The 20,319-nt window shown below is 46.4% G+C and overlaps 2 protein-coding genes across 2 annotated transcripts; both read left to right on the top strand.

Moving 5' to 3' along the window:
• The first annotated feature begins 1,149 nt into the window (after positions 1-1,149).
• On the top strand, positions 1,150-10,911 carry LOC124684174 (UDP-sugar pyrophosphorylase-like). The gene is made up of 17 exons (XM_047218555.1): positions 1,150-1,284; positions 1,720-1,824; positions 2,077-2,193; positions 2,400-2,540; positions 3,603-3,699; positions 6,626-6,753; positions 6,852-6,923; positions 7,039-7,103; positions 7,292-7,352; positions 7,430-7,547; positions 7,785-7,909; positions 8,253-8,329; positions 8,762-8,867; positions 9,520-9,579; positions 10,049-10,129; positions 10,212-10,454; positions 10,544-10,911. The coding sequence occupies exons 1-17, from the start codon at positions 1,150-1,152 to the stop codon at positions 10,709-10,711; spliced, it is 1,899 nt and encodes a 632-aa protein (XP_047074511.1). The 3' UTR covers positions 10,712-10,911.
• A 1,781-nt stretch (positions 10,912-12,692) lies between these two features.
• LOC124697867 (eukaryotic initiation factor 4A) lies at positions 12,693-16,056 on the top strand. The gene is made up of 5 exons (XM_047230402.1): positions 12,693-12,753; positions 13,880-13,952; positions 14,090-14,196; positions 14,276-14,706; positions 15,106-16,056. Exons 2-5 carry the CDS (start codon positions 13,882-13,884, stop codon positions 15,739-15,741), a joined length of 1,245 nt encoding a protein of 414 aa, XP_047086358.1. The 5' UTR covers positions 12,693-12,753; positions 13,880-13,881; the 3' UTR covers positions 15,742-16,056.
• Positions 16,057-20,319: the final 4,263 nt, after the last annotated feature.

Below are 20,319 nucleotides of genomic sequence, written 5' to 3'. Positions count from 1 at the left end.
AGCCAAGCAAGCAATTAATCAACCATAGCATGTCCAGTGGCACAGTAGGAACAACAACAACAGTTCATGGCATGTATAAGATCATGCATTAGGGCACAACAGCAGCCAAACAACACAGCAGCAGGCCAAGCAGTAGAGCAAAAGTAGCAGACACAACAAGGAGCAACACAACATGGACAACATCCTCAGAGAGGGAGGCATGGCCAGTGACCAGTGCATGGAGAAGGAAAGGAAAAGAGAGGAAGAAGGGAACAAGAGGCGTACCTGGAGAATGGCGCTGTAGGCATGCCATGGCGGCACGGCGGCACACGCCTGGTCGACCAAGCCGTGGTTACGCTGAGCACCACCGCTTCGGCGCACCACCAGCAAGCCCTGAGCACCACCACGACGCCCAGGAGCATCAACGCGACGAGCATCGCCGTGGATACCGCAACCCTAGCCGCAGTAGAAACAAAATACATCCATGCAAATAATCGGATATTAGCAGGCTAGTTGGTTTGTAGGAGGCCAATTGGTCCTGTCCAGTTGGGCAGCTATCGACCAACGAGTCTCCTACCCCTGTCCGATCGGCCTGCTGCAGGCCGACTGAGTCACATTTTTGGAAATTTTTAAAAACGACCGTGGTAGTCTTGGAAATTAATAATTAATCCGTATTATTTTAAAAAAATTCGCCTATCCACGTGGGGTTATGCGGTGAAGGTTGTGCGAGATGCTTGATAAAATTCCCCTGTTCAGCGATCAGCTGCCAGTAAAACTAATCTTATTTTACTCATCAAACTAATCTTCTCTAATCCATGGAATAGAGGAGAGGAAGCCGCATAGCAGCGCAGGGCAGGCGCATCTCTCGTCTCGACCAAGGTGCCTCTCCTCCGCCGACTTTGCTGCCGGGATCACACCGACGCCGGCGACCTCGACTCTAGAGTCCACGCACGAATCTGACAGCCTGGACCCACGCACCAGTCTCCATCCGTCCAACCGACCCTCTTCAAGTCGCGACGCAACCCACGCCACCGCAGCCGCAGCAGAGCAAACGCCAACGGCTCTGCCCCGTCACTCTCTTCCGCCGCCGCGAGACGACGACGCAAACCAGTAAACCACCGCCGCTTCACCATCGTCGTCCGCCTCGTGCTCCTCCCCGTCCCTCGCGCGATGGCTTCCGGCGCCGTCCACGAGGCGGCGGAGGGCGTCGCCGCGCTCGGGATCTCCGCCGGTGGCGGCGGAGACGACTGGGCCAAGCCCAGCGCCCCGCTGCGGAGGAACCTACGCCTCCTCTCCGACGACCAGGTAACCAACTCCTCTGCAAACTTCTAGCAACTCCTGCTTACTAGCGGTGGACCGGTAGTCGCAGTATCCATTGACCATTCCTTCCAAATTCAGTCTTTTCCGGCCTCCCTTTTCGGATACTACTTTAATCGCGAAATTTCAGTGCGACGGCCAACTACCTCGGCTCGCTGCTGTTTAGTTCCCTCACGTGCTGATTGTGACTGCCTTGCCCGGCCCACTCTCACCTCACCTGCTGCAAAGTTAACAGAGCTTCTTTGGAAGTGCGAATTTTGTCCCTACTGTACTTCATCCGGCCCAAATCTGAATATTGAGCAGGCATTGTACTGTTTGATTTCACGCATGGATTATGCACATTGTTTGGGTTCGCGAGTTCTATACTACATTTTCGTGTAAAATGTCTTCTGTACTGTAATGCTTGTTGCCTGGTGGTTGTAGGTTGAACTTGCCAAGATGCTGCTGAACCAAGGCCAGGGGCACCTGTTTGAACACTGGCCGGAACTGGGCGTCGACGACGACAAGAAAAAGAGCTTCTTTGACCAGGTTTGTCTTCGCTGTATCCGTGCAATATCTCAGCCGCATGTATTTGTAGAATTTGTACCAAGAACCTAAGAAAATTGATACTTACTTTATTGTGAGAAGAAGTTTTAATACCAGAGGCACCTAGGAATCTGTATGCTACCCGCTTTCTACTGGAAGTTAACAAAATTCTTTTTTATTACACAAGAGGTTTGCAAAATTCGTAAGCACAAGTGCATACGAAATTCTTTTCCTGCTAAAGTTTCCACTGTACAGGTTTATCGGCTGCAATCGAGCTATCCTGGTGGCCTGGCATCATACATCCAGAATGCCAAAAAGCTTCTAGCAGATTCCAAGGCAGGACAAAATCCGTATGATGGTTTCACGCCTTCTGTAAGTGTTTACCATGCACCCTTTTTCATCACTTTGTTTTCGCTGTCTTCAGATTCACTTTCTTCTGTTGTATGTGATCTCGATTGTAAATTTCAAATTCTTGGTTGCTTCTTCTTTTCCTACTCTGAACTATTATGTACTGATATGCCTCCTCCTGTATTATCTCAAAGAAATGCATGGTGTTAACAGAGTAACTGTATTTTCAGGTTCCATCAGGGGAAGTTTTGACCTTTGGTGATGATAACTTCCTTTCGTTGGAAGCAGCTGGGGTAAAAGAAGCACACAATGCTATATTTGTTCTTGTAGCTGGTGGGCTTGGTGAAAGACTTGGTTACAAAGGAATTAAGGTAACGTGGGTTGAGTTCCTAGTAGAAACTTACTGCCATGAATTGGAAAGGCCATCATGTGAGCGTATAACAGTTGAAGTTTTTCATTCATGATTTATTATGGTAGCTGGTATACGTTAATTAGCTCTTCTACTAGATGCTTTAGAGCATCCACATCCGTAGGTGCTAAAGCAAACACTAAAGGTCAGAGAAACTGACCAACTCTAAACTTAGCACACAATGCTATGTCAAATAAACTTTTAATGAGCTTATGTATATTAAATTTTAATTTTAATTACAGAATTTAAAGAACTTAGCATCTATAGGAGGTGCTAAGGGATGTGGTAAAAGAAGCTCACAGAAGTTTTTTTTTTTTGAAACGGACGCAAAAGCTTTGCCTCATCCATTAATTAAGAAGAAAGTGCCCAATTTTTAGAAGAAAATCGGGCGAAAACCAACAACACACACTGAGCACCCCGGCCAACCTGGCTACCCACACAAAGCACACACGCCATCGAGAAGAAAGCCAAGCTCACAGAAGTGATGTAGAGAGAAATCTGATCTATCCACATTAGCGCTTAATTTTGGAATGCTAAGGAAGCAGATGCTCTAAGTAGATCTAGTGTTTTGCTGTCATGCAGCTGTGGTATTGATTGCTTTGTTAGAATATTTCCACTTTCACACCCTATGTTTATGCTACAGTTTTTCTTCTTCGGCATTTGCTAGTTAGCACTACCGCACATCGTGCCTAACATAGAACATAAAACGCTGCTCAGAGCAAAATTTGCGGATGCACAATGAACAATACGAAATACTGAAATCCATCTTCACAAACCAATAAGGTGCACATACTTTTAATTAGCATAGGGTTAAGAATGCTTGAGTATCACTAGGTTTGGCCTTTGGAGCCCATTATCAACTTTTAAGACAATCCTACAGATAATTTCATTAGTCTTATTTCTTGGTAACAAACATGTAAATCATTCCCTGTGGACATGTATGGTTTTGTTGAATGACCTTGACTTCAAGCAAAGCTTATGAAAGTACCATTTCACCGATTTCATTATTTATTTCATTGCACAGGTAGCACTCCCAAGGGAAACAACCACTGGGAAATGCTTTCTTCAACACTACATAGAGTCTATTCTGGCCTTACAAGAGGCCAGCTGCAAACTGGAGGGTACGTAGACTATGGTACATGTGCAATGGATTAGTCACTTGCTAGAATTCTTGTAATGATTGTCATTGTTGATTAGTTTTCACACTTGACACTTTTTGTTTATTTCCTATTAAACTTGTAATTGTTAATACTAATTTTTGTGTAATATGTTAATAATATTTTGGTTTTCACAGTAGGCACTGACACTATTTCAATGTTTACTCATTTTGCGACGGTTTTCTCTGCTATGTTTCCTGTTGTTTGGTTTGACTGGTCTGAATGAGCTAACCTGAGCTTGTAGAAGTAGCTTGAATGGCTGTTGTTATCATCTAATGAAAGGGTGTCTGGTAGGGGCTAGGGTTCTACCGGGTCTAGGGCGGAGGTTGTAAGGGTGGAAGTGAGGGCGGAGAGGCTGGAGGGCTGGGCGCCGGCGGCTGGGCGCCGTCGCGGAGGAAGGAGGCGGCGGCTAGGGTTGGGTGCGGCTGGGCGCAGGAGTTCTCCCGTCTCCCTTCAGGAGACGAGACAGTATGATACCGAATATTTGTCCGATTAATCACGAAGGGTACATGTGTTTATATAGGAGGACGGCCTCCTCTAAACCCTAATTTACTTGGGCTAAGCCCCTAATTTACTTGGGCTAAGCCCACAACTAGCCACTAGTGGGCTTCTTGCGTGTATAGGTCAGACCGACCATAACTTCTCTCCCCGCCTTCTCAAACAGCTCGTCCTCGAGCTGAACTTCTGGAAACTGCTGGCGGAGATCTTCAAGCTTCTCCCAAGTCGCCTCGTCCTCTGGCATGCCTGTCCAATGCACTAAGACTTGCCAAACACCACGTCGCTGCTGGGCCTTCATCACACGAGCCACACTCGCCGGGGCAGGCTCGAGACGCCCATCCGAAGTAGGTGGAAGAGCTGGTGGTGCAGACGGAGGGTCGCCACGGTAGGCCTTCAGGAGGCCGACATTGAAGACGTCGTGGAGGCGCGAGCCCGCGGGCAGCTCAAGACGGTAGGCGAGCGTGCCGATGCGCTCCAGCACATGGAAGGGACCGGCGTAACGAGGTCCCAACTTGCGCCTGGAGCGCGGGTCCAAGGACTGGGTCGTCCGGTGAAGAAGGCGTAGCCAGACCCGATCGCCCACCGCAAACTCCGCCTCGCGATGGTGTGCATCATAGTACCTCCGGCCGGCCTGCCGAGCACGAAGAAGTCGGCGGCGCGCCTCGGCCGATATCTCGTCGCGGGTACGCAGCGGGTCATCCGCCGTCTCGAGTACGTGCCGTGCCGGGCGCATAGGGAAGCATCGCCGGCGGTGGCCTCCCGTGGACCACCTCAAAGGGAGTGGCGTGCAGCGCGGAGTGGTAGGACGTGTTGTAGCGAGTACTCGGCCCACGCCGGCCGGTCCACCCAAGCTCGTGGACGATCCCCGGTGATGCGGCAGCAGTACATGGCGATGATCTTGTTGACGACCTCGGACTGGCCGTCCGTCCGAGGATGAAACGCCGTGCTCATGCGGAGCTTCACGCCTGCCAACCCAAAGAGGTCCCTCCGGGACGTGACCCGTGAACACGGGATCACGATCAGCGACGATGGAGGACGGAAACCCGTGGAGGCGAACGATGCCGTCGAAGAAGGCGCGTGCCACGGACGCTGCCGTATGGGGATGGCCGAGGGCGATGAAGTGCGCGTACTTGGAGAAGCGATCGACCACCATGAGGATGACGGACTTGCCGCCAACCTTCGGCAGCCCCTCGATGAAGTCCATGGAGATGTCCATGTGGGGATTGGCGAGGGCGATGGCGGCCACCACGCGGGGCGGCCCTTGCTGGCGACGGAGGCGGGCGGTGTCGGGATGGCGGACAGGGCAGGGACGGCGGCCGGTGGGGGCGGCGGGTGCTGGCCGGCTTTGATCTCCGCGAGCTCGAAGCGGATGGCGCGGAGACTGTCGGCGAGGTCCGCCAGTGTAGCGGGCAGGAGGTCGAGGCCCGTGGGGGCGGCGGCGGCGGCCTGGATGGCAGCGGCGGCGGCGGCCCCCTGGTCTCCGTCGGCGGCGGCCCCCGGCGGCGCGTGGACGCCTGTCATGGCGGCGGAGGTGGCGGGGGTGGTGTTGTTGGCGGCGGCGGACGTGGCGGTGATGGGGTTGACAGGGAGGCTGTTGGAGCTCATTAGACCTAGGCAATCTGATACCAAAGTGGTAGGGGCTTGGGTTCTACCGGGTCTAGGGCGGAGGTTGTAAGGGTGGAAGTGAGGGCGGAGAGGCTGGAGGGCTCGGCGCCGGCGGCTGGGCGCCGTCGCGAGGAGGAGGAGGCGGCGGCTAGGGTTGGGTGCGGCTGGGCGCGGGAGTTCTCCCGTCTCCCTTCGGAGACGAGACAGTATGATACTGAATATTTGTCTGATTAATCACGAAGGGTACATGTGTTTATATAGGAGGACGGCCTCCTCTAAACCCTAATTTACTTGGGCTAAGCCCCTAATTTACTTGGGCTAAGCCCACAACTAGCCACTAGTGGGCTTCTTGCGTGTATAGGTCAGACCGACCATAACAGTGTCATTCAAATACATACATATCACTAAGAATGTGAGGCTGAGAGGCAACATTGTATTTATACTACTAATTTGATATAATTTACTTATGTATACTAAACCAAGAACTTAGGCCCATATAAATACCTGAATCAGATAAGTTAGTGTTAAACCAATCTTCCTTGGTATCTGGTTTTTAATTCTATCCGCGCATTGATAGGATAGAATTGTGCCTCTCCTTTTCCTAACCTTATAGAACTTTAGAGAACAGGTTGTATATAGAAACATAAATTTTTGTTTTGTTGTAAACGGTTCATCTGGCATGATTTTAACTGTTCAGTTTAATTATTAGAAATTCTTTACATTGGCTGGCCTCAAGAAAATTCAGATATTGCAGTAACTGATTATTTTTCATTCCTCGAGTGTGCAGGGGAATGTCATACAAAGATCCCATTTGTTATTATGACTTCGGATGATACAAATGCACTGACCATCAAGCTTTTGGAGTCAAATTCCTATTTTGGAATGGAACCATCACAAATCAAAATTCTGAAGCAGGTGGCTGTCTATTTTGCCTTCTATACCATGTGCTTCTTAGGGGCAAAAAAGAAATACAGCTGTTACTATTGGTGCTGACTAATTCTTATTTGTTTCAGGAAAAAGTGGCATGTCTAGCGGACAATGATGCAAGGCTTGCATTAGATCCAAATGACAAGTACAAGATCCAGGTGCCAATTTTGATAGAATGATCATAACTATCGTGGTTCAAACTCTGTGATGTCTTATTGCTGTTTTTGTGTTTCCGGGTTTGCATTTCTCTTACTTCTGTTTTATGATTGGCAGACAAAGCCACATGGGCATGGAGATGTGCATTCTCTTCTTTATTCAAGTGGTTTGCTTGAGCAATGGTATGCCTGTTGATTCAAGAACTGGTTACATTTTCTCATGGAAGAAACTTTTTCAATCAGACAAGTTGCCTTGTTTGAAGAGAATTAGCTGTTAACTGAAATATTAGTGAAGTAATCAATCAAAGATCAACCATGTGCACATAAATCATATGAATATTTTGTTATGATACTTCACATTATTTTGACAGGAAGAGTACAGGGCGGAAATGGGTTCTCTTTTTCCAGGACACAAACGGATTGCTCTTCAATGTTTGTACAATGCCTTTTACATCTGTATTACAATTACTGTAGGGAAGTGGGAACTTATTTTTACCATCTTTTTGTAGGCAATACCATCAGCATTAGGTGTCAGTGCAACCAAGGGCTACAATGTTAATTCTCTTGCTGTTCCTCGAAAGGCAAAGGAAGCCATTGGTGGAATAACCAAACTTACTCATGTTGATGGTAATTTTGCTATATTATCCTCAATTCATCTGAGCTACTTACAGGTCCAGCTTTTCTGATAAAGTAGACAGTAATGTTATGAATCAAATAGTGATTCTAGAGCAGATCAGTACTGTGGAAATAAAAAGAATCTATAATTCTGACGAAAGAATGCATTTTCACACGTTTTTTTACTTATGTTAACTGTTTTGTTCTGTCAAAATTGACCTGGAATCATGGATATGTTCTTATGTGTAGGTAGAACAATGGTGATCAACGTTGAGTACAATCAGCTTGATCCACTTCTTCGCGCAACTGGGCATCCTGATGGAGATGCAAATAGTGAAACGGGCTATTCTCCATACCCTGGAAATATAAACCAGGTAAAAGTTTTGTTAAAACACTATAGATTTGTCAACTTCCTAATGATTTGCTTCATTGGGTCTTAAATACTGAAAACATGGTGCTTAACCTGTTTATTAATATCATTAGTGTGATCCTTGGTGTAGTATCAACACCAGTATGACATACATATTACAAAAACCCTAAGAGAACACCACAATGAGATACCATGGGTGTTGCTGTCACCTAAATTGTAGTATAACCGCTGATTAACAATTTACATGTTCTTCATCGTGCTGAAAAAGAACAATACTCTGTTGTGAGCTTTTGTGTGCATAATGTATCTTCCTTTTTTTATGCTGACTTCATGCCGCACTTTTGCAGTTGATACTGGAGCTTGGACCTTACATCGAGGAGCTCAAGAAAACACGTGGTGCCATTTCTGAATTTGTAAATCCAAAGTAATTATTCAGCACATTTTCTCCAAGGACTTCCTATTTGCTGCTAGTTATTGCAACATGTGTCCCACTTTCAGTTCAGTTGTGAGAGTTGTTTCTGTCAGTGTCATTTAAGATTGCAGAATGAACTTGCTAACCTGATTTATTGGTATTTTTATTATTTCTTTATGCAGCACTTGCTCTAAAATTAGTTCCTCTCCTTGATATTGGGTCCAATCGGTGTACATTAATTTATCTCATCTGCCTGATAACATGTGTTTTTATACTATCTTTTTAGATGCATCATTGATTAGGATTTACAACTTATCTCAGAAGTACTGTTTATAATAATTTCTGATGGTGTTCATATATCCTGATGTGATATTGTCAGTTCTGTTGACAATAACTCAAAGTACTTATTCTAATCTTTTTCCACTTTCACCATATTCCCTTTAGGTATACTGACTCTACGAAGACAGCATTCAAATCCTCCACTCGTCTTGAGTGCATGATGCAAGACTATCCAAAAACACTACCTCCAACAGCGAAAGTTGGTTTTACGGTAAGGAATTGCTTACTGCTGAGACCCCTCTTGAAAGAATGGTTCTTGCTAGCTGATAAACTTTATAACTTCTGATTTTATATCTTGCACTAGAAGATGCCGCTTCTTCCCTTTGCTTCCTCCACTTTGTCTTTCTAAATCCTACTGTGTTGCATGTGGTGAATCTGATTCTAATCTGCGATAAGTAATGCTGGTGTACCTAATTACTTACGGTTAATACCTGCATATGAGATCTGCAAACTCTTAGTGGTGCACTTTGTATGCCACATAGATTAGATGGTCTTTGGATTCTCTGTGTTATCTGCAGTCTCTTCGCAGAATTTGGTATTACATTGTATGAGCTTTGTCAAGACCACTTTGTTTCAAACCATAGAGCCGTGGCAGGAACTGCAAGTTCATATACCTTCAATGAAATAACAAACTGAAACACCCACACGCCTATAGAAATAGGCATGTGCAATCATGCGGCTGTTTTTTTTTTCTAGGGAGGGCATGATCACTATACATGGTCCTTACATTGATCCTATTAGTAATTTTGTATATATGATTCAGATGCAAAAGAAGAAAGTTTCCTCTTGAGTTGTAAGTTTTCATGTTTCGTGTCCGTAATGCTCTATTCTCAATCTTTTGCCATTCCTTTTTTTATATTTAGGTGATGGATACTTGGCTTGCGTATGCTCCTGTAAAGAACAATCCTGAAGATGCAGCCAAAGTATGATTTCTGCCCTTCACACTGAATTTATATATTTCACGTCACATATACTTGTAGACCTGCATATGAAGTATTTATGCATGGTAAGCAGAAGAGGAGTTAGCCTTGCTGTGACACGTGGATAACTAAAAGTTACTCTGCACTTCAAAACTTGCATAAAGAGGCATTTATGATTGGTAGAAAAGAGGGATTGATCTGAATGTATGCTCACATTGATGAATTGTGATCCAGGTTAAAGTATGTATCTTGATAGCCATGTTAGCTGTCAGTATTGACTTTGCGTCGTTGTGAACTAAAGTTGCTCTGCACTCTTATGGTGCCATCTGTATTTCATATGCATATTGATGTCACTATCATGAGTAAAGAAATTGCACCTGGTTACAATTATACAGATATTATTATGCAAGAGTCGTTCTTCAGTTGGCTTTGGTACTTCTGTACTTGACGTCTATTGATACACCTGTTGTAGGTTCCAAAAGGCAATCCTTTTCATAGTGCAACCTCAGGAGAGATGGCAATCTACAGGGCAAACAGCCTTATTTTAAGAAAGGTGATGACATTAGCAGACACTTAATCCTTGTCAACTTGTCTGCTTTCCAGCTCAACAAGCTTTTTTCCCCCTTCTTTTCCAGGCTGGTGCACAAATATCAGACCCTGTAATCAGTAATTTCAACGGTCAAGAGGTGGAGGTCTGGCCACGCATAACCTGGAGCCCGAGGTGGGGTCTGACATTCAAGGATGTCAAGCAAAAGGTGCACGGAAACTCTTCTTCAGTATCCCAGAGATCAGTCTTGGTTATCAATGGCCAGAACATCATCATCGACGGTCTTTCCTTGGACGGTGCTCTCATTGTCAACTCCATCGACGAAGCAGAGGTAGTGACACGAAACACTGGTAACCGAGAGAAAACCACCCAATTTCTGTGGTTACTGTCATCTTAACTGTGAATTATTTGTTACCGCAGGTCAAAGTCACTGGTCATGTAGAAAACAAGGGATGGCCTATCCAGTATGTTGACCACAAGGACACCTCGGAGAAGGAAGAGACCAGGATCCGCGGATTCAAGTTCGAGAAGGTTGAGCAGCTGGAGGTGAATTACACTGAGCCCGGGAAGCACTGCTTGAGCTCATGAACAAGCGCAACTGGTTGAAACATGGTCCCTGCCAATTTGTAGCTGGGAGTAGTGCAGATGTGGGTACCATATATACCTTGTCCTCCTAATATTGGGCGGCCTTCATTGTGTAACAATAGCAATAAGCTGAAACCATTCTTTGAACTTGCTAGGGTAATAAGAAGCAGAGCTGCTCCACCAACCAGGCAGTCACCAGCGCACCGCTCCTGATGTAAATTTGTAACTTATTATAGTGGCCATTCACTTGTCTTTGTAAAGTATAGTAAACAGTTAATAGTATTTCCATGTGGTTGGCATATGAGTCTGATTTATTATTTTTTGTACTCAACACTTTGCACTGAAGAAAATAAATTTTGTTAATTGTCTCTTTGCCACGTGCGGAACTGTATGTATGAATTAAATACTCCCTCCTTTGCCAAATTGTATCTTGGTGGTTGTAAAATTCATGAGAAATTCATGTGTTCCAAATTAAAATTTCCTTGGGCACTGCAGCTAGAAAAGATGCCTAGGGCACATATGTGGCTGTGGCCAGAACGCAAAGATGGACCTCTCCTTTTCCTTTAAAGAATGGGGAAAGTTTGGAATAGGACCATGCTTGCTCGGCCATTCTCCTTTGTAGATTCGGCAGTGCTTAAAGCATCTGCCTCCTCCACACGATCAGATCGCAATTGTACTTTCCCCCCCTTAAAAAAAGGCAATCATGAAAACAAAACAATTATACTAGCTAAGTAGCAAAACAAAACTTTGCAGCAGACAAGCATATTTTGTCAAATTTGGAACTAGCTCAAAACAATTGTCAGTTAAACAGCGGAAATTCAATTCGGCTCCCGGGTGCATATGCTCCCTCTATCAAAAAATTATATTTCGAAATGTCGAAAAATTTTGAAAAAAAATTCTACATGTACATCTCCATAATATACGTACGTTCATCAAGTTTCGCGAGGAACCAATATGTTTTGTGGTCTGTGTAAAAAAGAGAAAATTTATCTCCTGAAAAGCCTTATTTTCAGCATTGAATTTTGTCTTTTTTACACACGTCACACGACAAGTCAGATTTTTATGAAACAACTTTGTGAGCGTGTAGCACGTGAAGATGTACGTTCGAATTTTTCATTTCAATTTTTTAAAATTTCAAAATGTATGTAACATGCATTTCAAAATAAAGAGAGCATATGCTCCCATGTGCCAAAACACCATTCCCAACAGACAAAGAATACATTGTACAATATACTCCCTCCATTTCATGTTAGTTGTCGCTATTTAGTAGGCTAGTCATAGTGCATAGTATCATATACTAGTATCATGTATATGATACTTATCTATGATACTATCTCTCTAGTGTGTGGTATTATAGAGCAGTATCATAACCTTCTAAATTTATTATTTTGTAGAATCCCAATGTAAATCTATGTACACGATCTATTTGTCATTTACTTTTCTCGTAACGTGCGCTATGATACAGTATCCACCTATGTTACTCTAATTCTATCTCTTCTCCTTAATTACATGCCACATCATTATTTTTGTGGGTCTAGGATACATGATACTACCTATGATACTAGCACTGTGGCCAGCCGTATAGATTTATAATAAATCAGCGACAACTAATATTGAACGTGGAACAGAGGGAGCATATAATTGCACTTTTCTTAGTTCATGCCATGGCTTGCCAATAATATACTACTATTGTTTAGAGTATGTCAAGACATAAACAAAAGGAAGATATAAACTTTAAAAAGAAAGAAGGAATTATAATTATAAACAAGAAAAAAACAAAAACAGAGAGTCGTAGATCAAAACGGGCTTAGGCCCTAAAGCCCATGAAGGGCCCGGTTGGGGCAGAAACCCTACCCCCAGAGTCTCGCTCCACTACGTGCCCCGCGAATAAAAGGCGGCTCTCCCCGCCGTCGCCCAAACCCTCTCTTTCTCTCTCCTGCCTCATCGCCTCCGCTCCGCCGCCGAATCCGAGACCTCGATCTCGGATTCCTCGCTGCGCAACCCCGGCGATCCGCTCCTCCAGCTCCTCCTCACCGACGCTTCAGGTTCAGCCCTCCCTCCCTTGTCCACCGTCTCTCTTTCTCCGTTGGGTGCCGTGTCTCGCTTCTCTTCGTCGCCGCCCCGCCGGACCGATCTGTATCTGCGGGCGTTCTCGCGGGATTCGGCGGATCTGGCCCGCTCGACGGCTGGATCTGCGCCGGTTCGCCCGAATGGGTTAGGTTTCCGGCGGCGGTTTTAGGGTTGCGTCGGCTGTTGAAGCTGGTAGGGTTCGTCTGCGGCCGGCAGGATCGGTGTAACGCGTGTCTTGGTTGAGAGGTGCTTGCTGTCTGGTCTCGCTGATATGAAGTTTATTTACTTTGGATGCGCGATGCGCTTAGGGGATTTTATGCCCCCCATGTGCAAAAAAGCTTGCTAGTAGATAGCTGGCTCCAACTTGCGTCGAGCTATGCTTGATTATGGTTTGATGTCCGGTTGGCTTTGTGAGCTTGCTTGCTGGTACCTGCTTGCTAAAGTTGTGTTTTTTATGCTGGAATATGAACGAATCCATGGTAGCTGTCTGTTGTGAGGTCACCTGCAGTGGAAAAAGAACATAGAAGAGGCTGCTTCCAGTTACGTGTAGCACGAGATTGGGTAGTTATATACATATAGTTATGTTACTGTTTGTTTATCTTGATAATTTAAAAACCATCGGATATAAATTATAAACGTATTTCTAAACATAAAGATGTATTGTTCTGCGATAGCTTGAATAGTATCAGCATGCTTCTGTTTATACTCGTCCATAAACAGAACCGGTTATGTGTAGTAGTAGCTATACTGGATGTTTTTAATTTACTTATATTGTCAGTGATTGACTCTGCTTGTTGTGATTGACCATCTTCTTGACCATCTTGTCGGTTTCCAACTTGCCTTTATATGTTTCGGTTTATATCCTTGGAGTGGTGAATTGATCAATTTGATATGGGTTGTTTCTCTACTTTTGATGAGCTTATCTTCTTTAATGCACTAAGTATGATTTATGCATTCATATTACATTCTATTTGTCAATATCGGGAGCTTCATACACTATACCACACTTGCTGTTACCGTTGTTAACTAAAGCTAACTCCTTTATGTTGCACTTGCCTTTTCACTGATTGTTTGAGCTAACATATATTTGTCCTGCTGCAGCCATGGCAGGAATGGCACCAGAAGGTTCCCAGTTCGATGCAAAGAACTATGACTCCAAAATGCAGGAGCTGCTGTAAGAAATCTAACTTGAGAATTTCTTAACCCTGGCTGCTCATTGTTTATCAGCTGTTACTTGCATTTAACCTTGTGCTAGTGTGGTTTTGCTTTTCTACCTGTCAATTATCTTCTTACCTACACAACTTTCTACAGGAGCCAAGGTGAGACTGAGGAGTTCTTCACCTCCTACGATGAAGTTCATGAGAGCTTTGATGACATGGGTCTCCAAGAGAACCTTCTCAGGGGAATTTACGCTTACGGTACGTATGGTGTTGGTTCTCTTTTGGTACTTTGGTCTGTTAATTGAAATTCATCTCACATCATCTTTTTGCTGTATAGGTTTTGAGAAGCCTTCGGCCATCCAGCAGAGGGGTATTGTTCCTTTCTGCAAGGGTCTTGATGTTATCCAGCAAGCACAATCTGGAACAGGAAAGACTGCTACCTTCTGCTCTGGTATCTTGCAACAGCTTGACTATGGTTTGGTTGAGTGCCAGGCCTTGGTCCTCGCTCCCACCCGTGAGCTTGCACAGCAAATTGAGAAGGTCATGCGTGCACTTGGTGACTACTTGGGCGTGAAAGTTCATGCATGTGTTGGAGGAACCTCTGTCCGTGAGGACCAGAGAATTCTTGCAAGTGGAGTGCATGTTGTTGTTGGCACACCTGGTCGTGTGTTTGACATGCTTCGTAGGCAGTCTCTTCGCCCTGACAACATCAAGATGTTTGTTCTGGATGAAGCTGATGAGATGCTTTCTCGTGGTTTCAAGGATCAGGTCAACACTCTAATCTGTTATTATATTTATTTATTTATTTTGCAATATGGTATTTATGCTGCCTGTAATTTGATCTGACACCAATGTAATAATTACTTAACTGAACTGAAAGGAAGGACGAACATAGTCTTTAGTATTTCTGGTTGAACTTTATGTACCAGTTCCTTTGCCTGTTAGCACCTACAAAGGTTCTTATAAATGATCCAAAACCAGAGGAATAGGTTGGAAAGCTTAAGTTTTTAAGTATTTTTTTTATCTTAAACAGATGTAACGATACATATTTGCATTTTCAGTCATAAATTGGTTCTCCAAGTAATTCCATTGTAGTTCCTTTCACCTCAAATTCTTGATCTGTAATTTATGATCTGTGTTTTAATCTTCATTTTGTTCTGTGTGCAGATTTATGACATCTTCCAGCTGCTCCCAGGAAAGATTCAAGTTGGTGTCTTCTCTGCTACCATGCCCCCTGAAGCCCTTGAGATCACCCGCAAATTCATGAACAAACCTGTTAGGATCCTTGTCAAGAGGGATGAGCTTACCCTTGAGGGTATCAAGCAGTTCTATGTCAATGTGGAGAAGGAAGAATGGAAGCTTGACACACTCTGTGACCTGTACGAGACTCTTGCCATCACCCAAAGTGTCATCTTTGTGAACACCCGCCGCAAGGTGGACTGGCTCACCGACAAGATGAGGGGCAGGGATCACACAGTTTCTGCTACTCACGGAGACATGGACCAGAACACTAGGGACATCATCATGAGGGAGTTCAGATCTGGTTCTTCACGTGTGCTCATCACCACTGACCTGCTTGCTCGTGGTATTGATGTCCAGCAAGTGTCCCTGGTCATCAACTACGATCTTCCGACCCAGCCAGAGAACTACCTCCATCGTATTGGTCGTAGTGGTCGGTTCGGAAGGAAGGGTGTTGCCATCAACTTTGTGACCCGTGAAGATGAGCGTATGCTGTTTGACATCCAGAAGTTCTACAACGTTGTCATTGAAGAGCTCCCAGCCAACGTTGCAGACCTCCTGTAGATCAAAGCTCTCCAGAACATATGGTAAGGAGCCTGACAGGGCTTTGTTTTTGTTGAAACGTCACCAACTTTCTTTCTTGGGGGGAAGTGATAAATGGTCGGGGGTTCTACTTTAAGGTCGTGGTTATGGACAATTTCGGATTTATTATGCCTTGTTTTGGGGATTTTTGTAGTTGCTAGGCTGTGCTATGTGCTGCTGTGTTTAAGCTTGAGGATGAAGCTACTGTTGGAGTCCTCACTTTATTATTTCTTAAGAAGACTGTGTAATGACCGAATGATGTTATTTATTTGTGTCATCCTTGACTCTTCACTGCAATTAATCCTGCAAATCGCTTCTAGTTTACTCCTGCTATTATGTGTAAAAACTGTTCGCTATTCCCTGCAAAGATTAGTGTTGGCCATTTGGTGTTTCGGTTAGTTATTCCTATTGCTATGTTGGCTATTAATATTAAGGAATCAGTTTCTTCTCTAACAATGTGCAACTTCAGATAGATCATGTAAAAAATCTCACTTTCTCAATGCTCTGCTACATCATCATACCTCTTCAATTGAACAAATATCATAGTGTAGCCATGCGGATCTGCAGTAGGTGTTGTCTGGATAGCTGGACAACATTGTTTGGCATGGATGCTGACGATGGCTTTCCAAGATTATTAATGGATTCATGGCCATAGTTGCCTGGTTCGGCGCTTAAGGCCCTGTTTGTTTCAGCTTCAGCTTCTGCTAGAAGCGATTGTTGGGAAATGAACTGGAGCCTGAAAGCAGGCGAAAGCATCTCGCGACCTGCTTTCTGGGATTCTCCTGCTTTTGGCTAGCAAAAGACGAAAATGGCCCCAGTAGTTCATCATATTTTCTACTCCGTATTAAATGACTCAACTTTGTCTAGATATACATGCATCTAGTCCAAAAATTTAAATTTAACTAGATTCATACGAATCTAGATAAAGTAGATTCCGGAGGGAGCAGAAAACTGGCACCCTCTCCTCCCTGTTACCCACTGCTCCGCGATGACACCGCCTGCCCTGCTGGCAACCAGCCTTCCCTGCAGCGGCCGAGCCTCGAAATATGTTTTCGCCCCGCTATATTAATATAGCACAAGACCGATACATCATAGAATCCATGGCTGGGGCAAACAACACAAGCATGCCTAAAAGAAAACACAAAAGAAAGACAAGAGAAACTAATGCCGAAAAAGGTCGGATTGACGAAAACGGAGATGCCTTGCAACCGCTGCGCCCGCCGGAGAATATCCACCACAAGCCTAGCACATGGAAGCCCCGCGTACCAAGCAACACCTTCAAGAAGGGATGCGACGATGACGACGCTGCTTGCCGGAGTGAACCTAGGGTTTCCCGTGCAGCGCAAGGACGAGGAAAACGGGGCTTCACCGGACGCCCTTCAAGAAGGAAGGGTGGCGCCCGCGGCGCGTCACCGCGTCGGTGTCGGCGCGAAACCGACAGGGATTTCTCCCGACCCTCGTAGTCCCGCCTTGGACGCTCCATCGTGCTCCACCACACTTGCCGCCCGCCACCTCACGCCACCACGGCCTTGCAAGCACCACCGCCGTCTCACGCGTGACCAACGAGCCGGGGACATCGGGAACAAGACGGGCGGGAGCGAGAGGCGGCACGGCAGCGAGCCACGTCGGAGGGAACCGCCTCACCGCCGCCTGCGGACACCGGCCGGACGCGGTGACCGGATCACACCGGGCCCGGCCGGCCGGCCGAGCCCGAGCGGGCTCGTGAAGATCCGGTCTCCGCGCGCAGCGTACGTGCCGCCGGCAGCGCTACCCCCCACGCTGGCCGCCCCTCCGTCCATCACGAGGACCACCGCCAGGGAGGGAGCCGGCCCGCCCGGCCCAGATGGGGCCCGAAGGGCCCAGATCTGGGCCAGGCAGGCGCCGTCCCGAGCCCCCACGCCGTCCCGCGGCCAAGAAGCCGCACCGCCGCCTCGTCGCCACCCGCCGCCACGCCGCCTGAGGGACGCGCCGCCGCCGGAACCTCGTCGACACTGGGTGCACCGCCGCCTGCCCGCCCGGCCCGCACGGAGAGGAAAGCGCCGGGTAGAGAAGGGCCCCCGCCGCCGGCACCGTCCGGGCTTTGCCCAATGGCTTCTGCCGGCGGCGGCGACGGGGGAGGGCGGAGGAGAGGGGGTGGAGGAGAGTTAGGGTTGGACGCCCTGGAGTCGCCCGCGGGGGAGCGACCCGAGGGCAGGGCTCTCGACCTTTCCTCGCCCCCTAATACGTAACGTGTACGTATTCTATCACAGCCGCAGCGGCCGAGCCTAGCAGAGTGTCCTTGAAGCTCCGCGACCTCGCCAGCATCCTCCAAGCTGACACGTGCAAGCCAGGAAGTCCTCAATCAAGCGAACTGAGTCTTCTTCCCCGACATTGACTGTCGTGAATCGCCGTTGTTCCCGACCGCCGCCGTTCCTGCCGGGTTGAGCTCATCCCCGTTCTCGTCCCCACCGCCATTCCCGCCAGGTTGCCGTTGTTCCCGACCGCTGCCGTTCCTGCCGGGTTGAGCTCATCACAGTTCTTGTCCCCACCGCCATTCCCGCCAGGTTGAGCTCGTCCCTGTCCTCATCCCTGCTGCTGTTTCCGCCTCCAGCGCCCGAGCTCGGGCCCGTTGCCACGTTCTCTACCAACAAGCGCCTGAGCTCTTAGATTTTGTGAAATTTGCCATCTACGTAGTCATGGTTAGCCTCTGTAATTTAGTGAATATATGCTACAGAGGATTGTTTCTGAATTTTGATGACGCTTCAGAGCACATATTTTTGATTGAGAATTTTTTCAGAGATAATTTCCTGTTCACACAAGTGAAGTTGATGTTCGTGTATTGAGGTAAAAAACTGCAATACAAATCTTAAACATGATATTTATGTAGAATTATTCCCCTTAAACATGTTAGTTATGTAAAACGGTCAGAATTAGCTAATTCATGTTAAATCACAGCTTCCTCATTCTCAGTATTTAGAGGCATTTTGGATATTTCATCCTTAAAATTAGCAGCAACAGCTATCAAAAGCATTTTTGTCAAACATAAAATCTCAGATTCCAACAGCTACTTCCCACAGCTACCAGCAACTACTGGAGGATCTTTTTCTCCCCTCGGTCCCCTTGGGGTATATATGCCTCTGCACTGACCTTGTCCTTTAGCAAAACTGTTGCACAAAAGAATCTCCTGATGAAACTATTTCGCTCGACTAACCCTTTTACGCGATGTATATGTGAGAGGCACCACAATTCACTGGGCTGAACGCGATGTACTGAAGGGTTCGCTTTCGCTGATCGGCGCCAGTCTTTCCTGCTGTGAATTTCCCAGGTCGGGAGGGGCCCTTTCCTTCTACCTTACTGAACCCATTCACCAATGATTGGATCACTCAAAGCCAAAGACCAATTCCTTCCTTTTAGGTGGTCTAGGTGGCTGGGATACTATGCCCTTCTTTTTAGAGGCTCAAAGACGAGTTCTTTGAAGGAAGCAAAAGAACCCATGTGTCTCGGTCTACCCTCTTTTTGTGCCGGGAAGAAGAATGAGATCCAACTCAAAGTCAAGGAAAGCGGCCTAGACCACTGACTTTTGATGGAAGGCTTCTGAACATGGATTGGTCTGATAAAGCCAATTTTTCGGCGAATCCAATATTTTCTGAGAGCACTAGACCTTCTCTCTTTCACACCCGAGTGAACGACGCCACACATCGTGTCCTGCGTGTGTGCCTCTATGGCGGTCGGGGTCGACGTGGTAGCGCGTGTGGCGTTGCTCCCTCGAGCTCCACACATCCACTTATATGTGGCGCCCAAGCAACCACAGCCTGACCCTGCCCCATTTCTTCTTCTCTGTTTCTTTCTTCTCTTCTCCTCTCCTTGACCAGACGCCCCACCTCTCTCCCCAACCCAAGTCCCTCTCAAATCCCTTTGAGTTTTTGCAGATTTTTCCATGGATTGTGTTCGCAATCCGTCCCTTAGGGTAATCTCCTATGATCCTCTTGTTGTCATCCAAGATTTTCGTGGATTTGGTTAAACCTAGATGTGAAACCCTAGCTTGATTTCCCAACTCTTTTTTTTTTGGAATGTTAGGGTCTGTTGGACTAGGAAAAGTGTTAGGGTTTGATTGTATGGCTTGATTTGTTTTGTCTTACCATAGCTGATTATTGAACACATCTATCTATTTGTTGTAGAAATTATGGTAGGGATGGCAAGAATTGTTCATATTCATCATGTAGAGAATGATACTTTTTTGAAAGGAAACATAGAGCCGAACTTGAATGATCTTGAAAGGAAACATAGTGGCTCACCCTCGATAGGAAGTCCAAAGATCATGGAAATATCCTGAAGTGTAGGGGTCATCTCGCTGGCCCACAAGTGGAACGTGTGCATCTCAAGCCTCCATGGGTCGACAAGTGCGGTGATTGCTGCGGCGTTGAAGTTCAGCGCCGACCGGCGTACAAGCGAGATGAACGGGAGGAGACCAAGAGTCTCGATGTGCTTCGTGTACCGCTCATCATACGGCATGTCAGTACTTGCCCCGTGAAAATGAATCTTCAAGGGCTCAAGAACCTACAAGCACATATAGAGCACATA

The sequence above is a fragment of the Lolium rigidum genome, chromosome 1 (genome assembly GCF_022539505.1).
Source record: "Lolium rigidum isolate FL_2022 chromosome 1, APGP_CSIRO_Lrig_0.1, whole genome shotgun sequence".
NCBI classification, from domain to species: Eukaryota; Viridiplantae; Streptophyta; class Magnoliopsida; order Poales; family Poaceae; genus Lolium; species Lolium rigidum.
Note: the sequence above shows the minus strand (reverse complement) of the source record. Positions and strands in the feature narration are given on the sequence as shown.

Excerpts from the sequence above, each read along its gene's own strand:
- LOC124697867 (XM_047230402.1), top strand. The coding sequence starts at position 13,882 with ATGGCAGGAATGGCACCAGAAGGTTCCCAGTTCGATGCAAAGAACTAT. Across the intron at positions 13,953-14,089 it reads TCCAAAATGCAGGAGCTGCT|GAGCCAAGGTGAGACTGAGG; the intron begins GTAAGAAATCTA and ends AACTTTCTACAG. Across the intron at positions 14,197-14,275 it reads CAGGGGAATTTACGCTTACG|GTTTTGAGAAGCCTTCGGCC; the intron begins GTACGTATGGTG and ends TTTGCTGTATAG.
- LOC124684174 (XM_047218555.1), top strand. The coding sequence starts at position 1,150 with ATGGCTTCCGGCGCCGTCCACGAGGCGGCGGAGGGCGTCGCCGCGCTC. Across the intron at positions 1,285-1,719 it reads GCCTCCTCTCCGACGACCAG|GTTGAACTTGCCAAGATGCT; the intron begins GTAACCAACTCC and ends TGGTGGTTGTAG. Across the intron at positions 7,910-8,252 it reads ACCCTGGAAATATAAACCAG|TTGATACTGGAGCTTGGACC; the intron begins GTAAAAGTTTTG and ends GCACTTTTGCAG.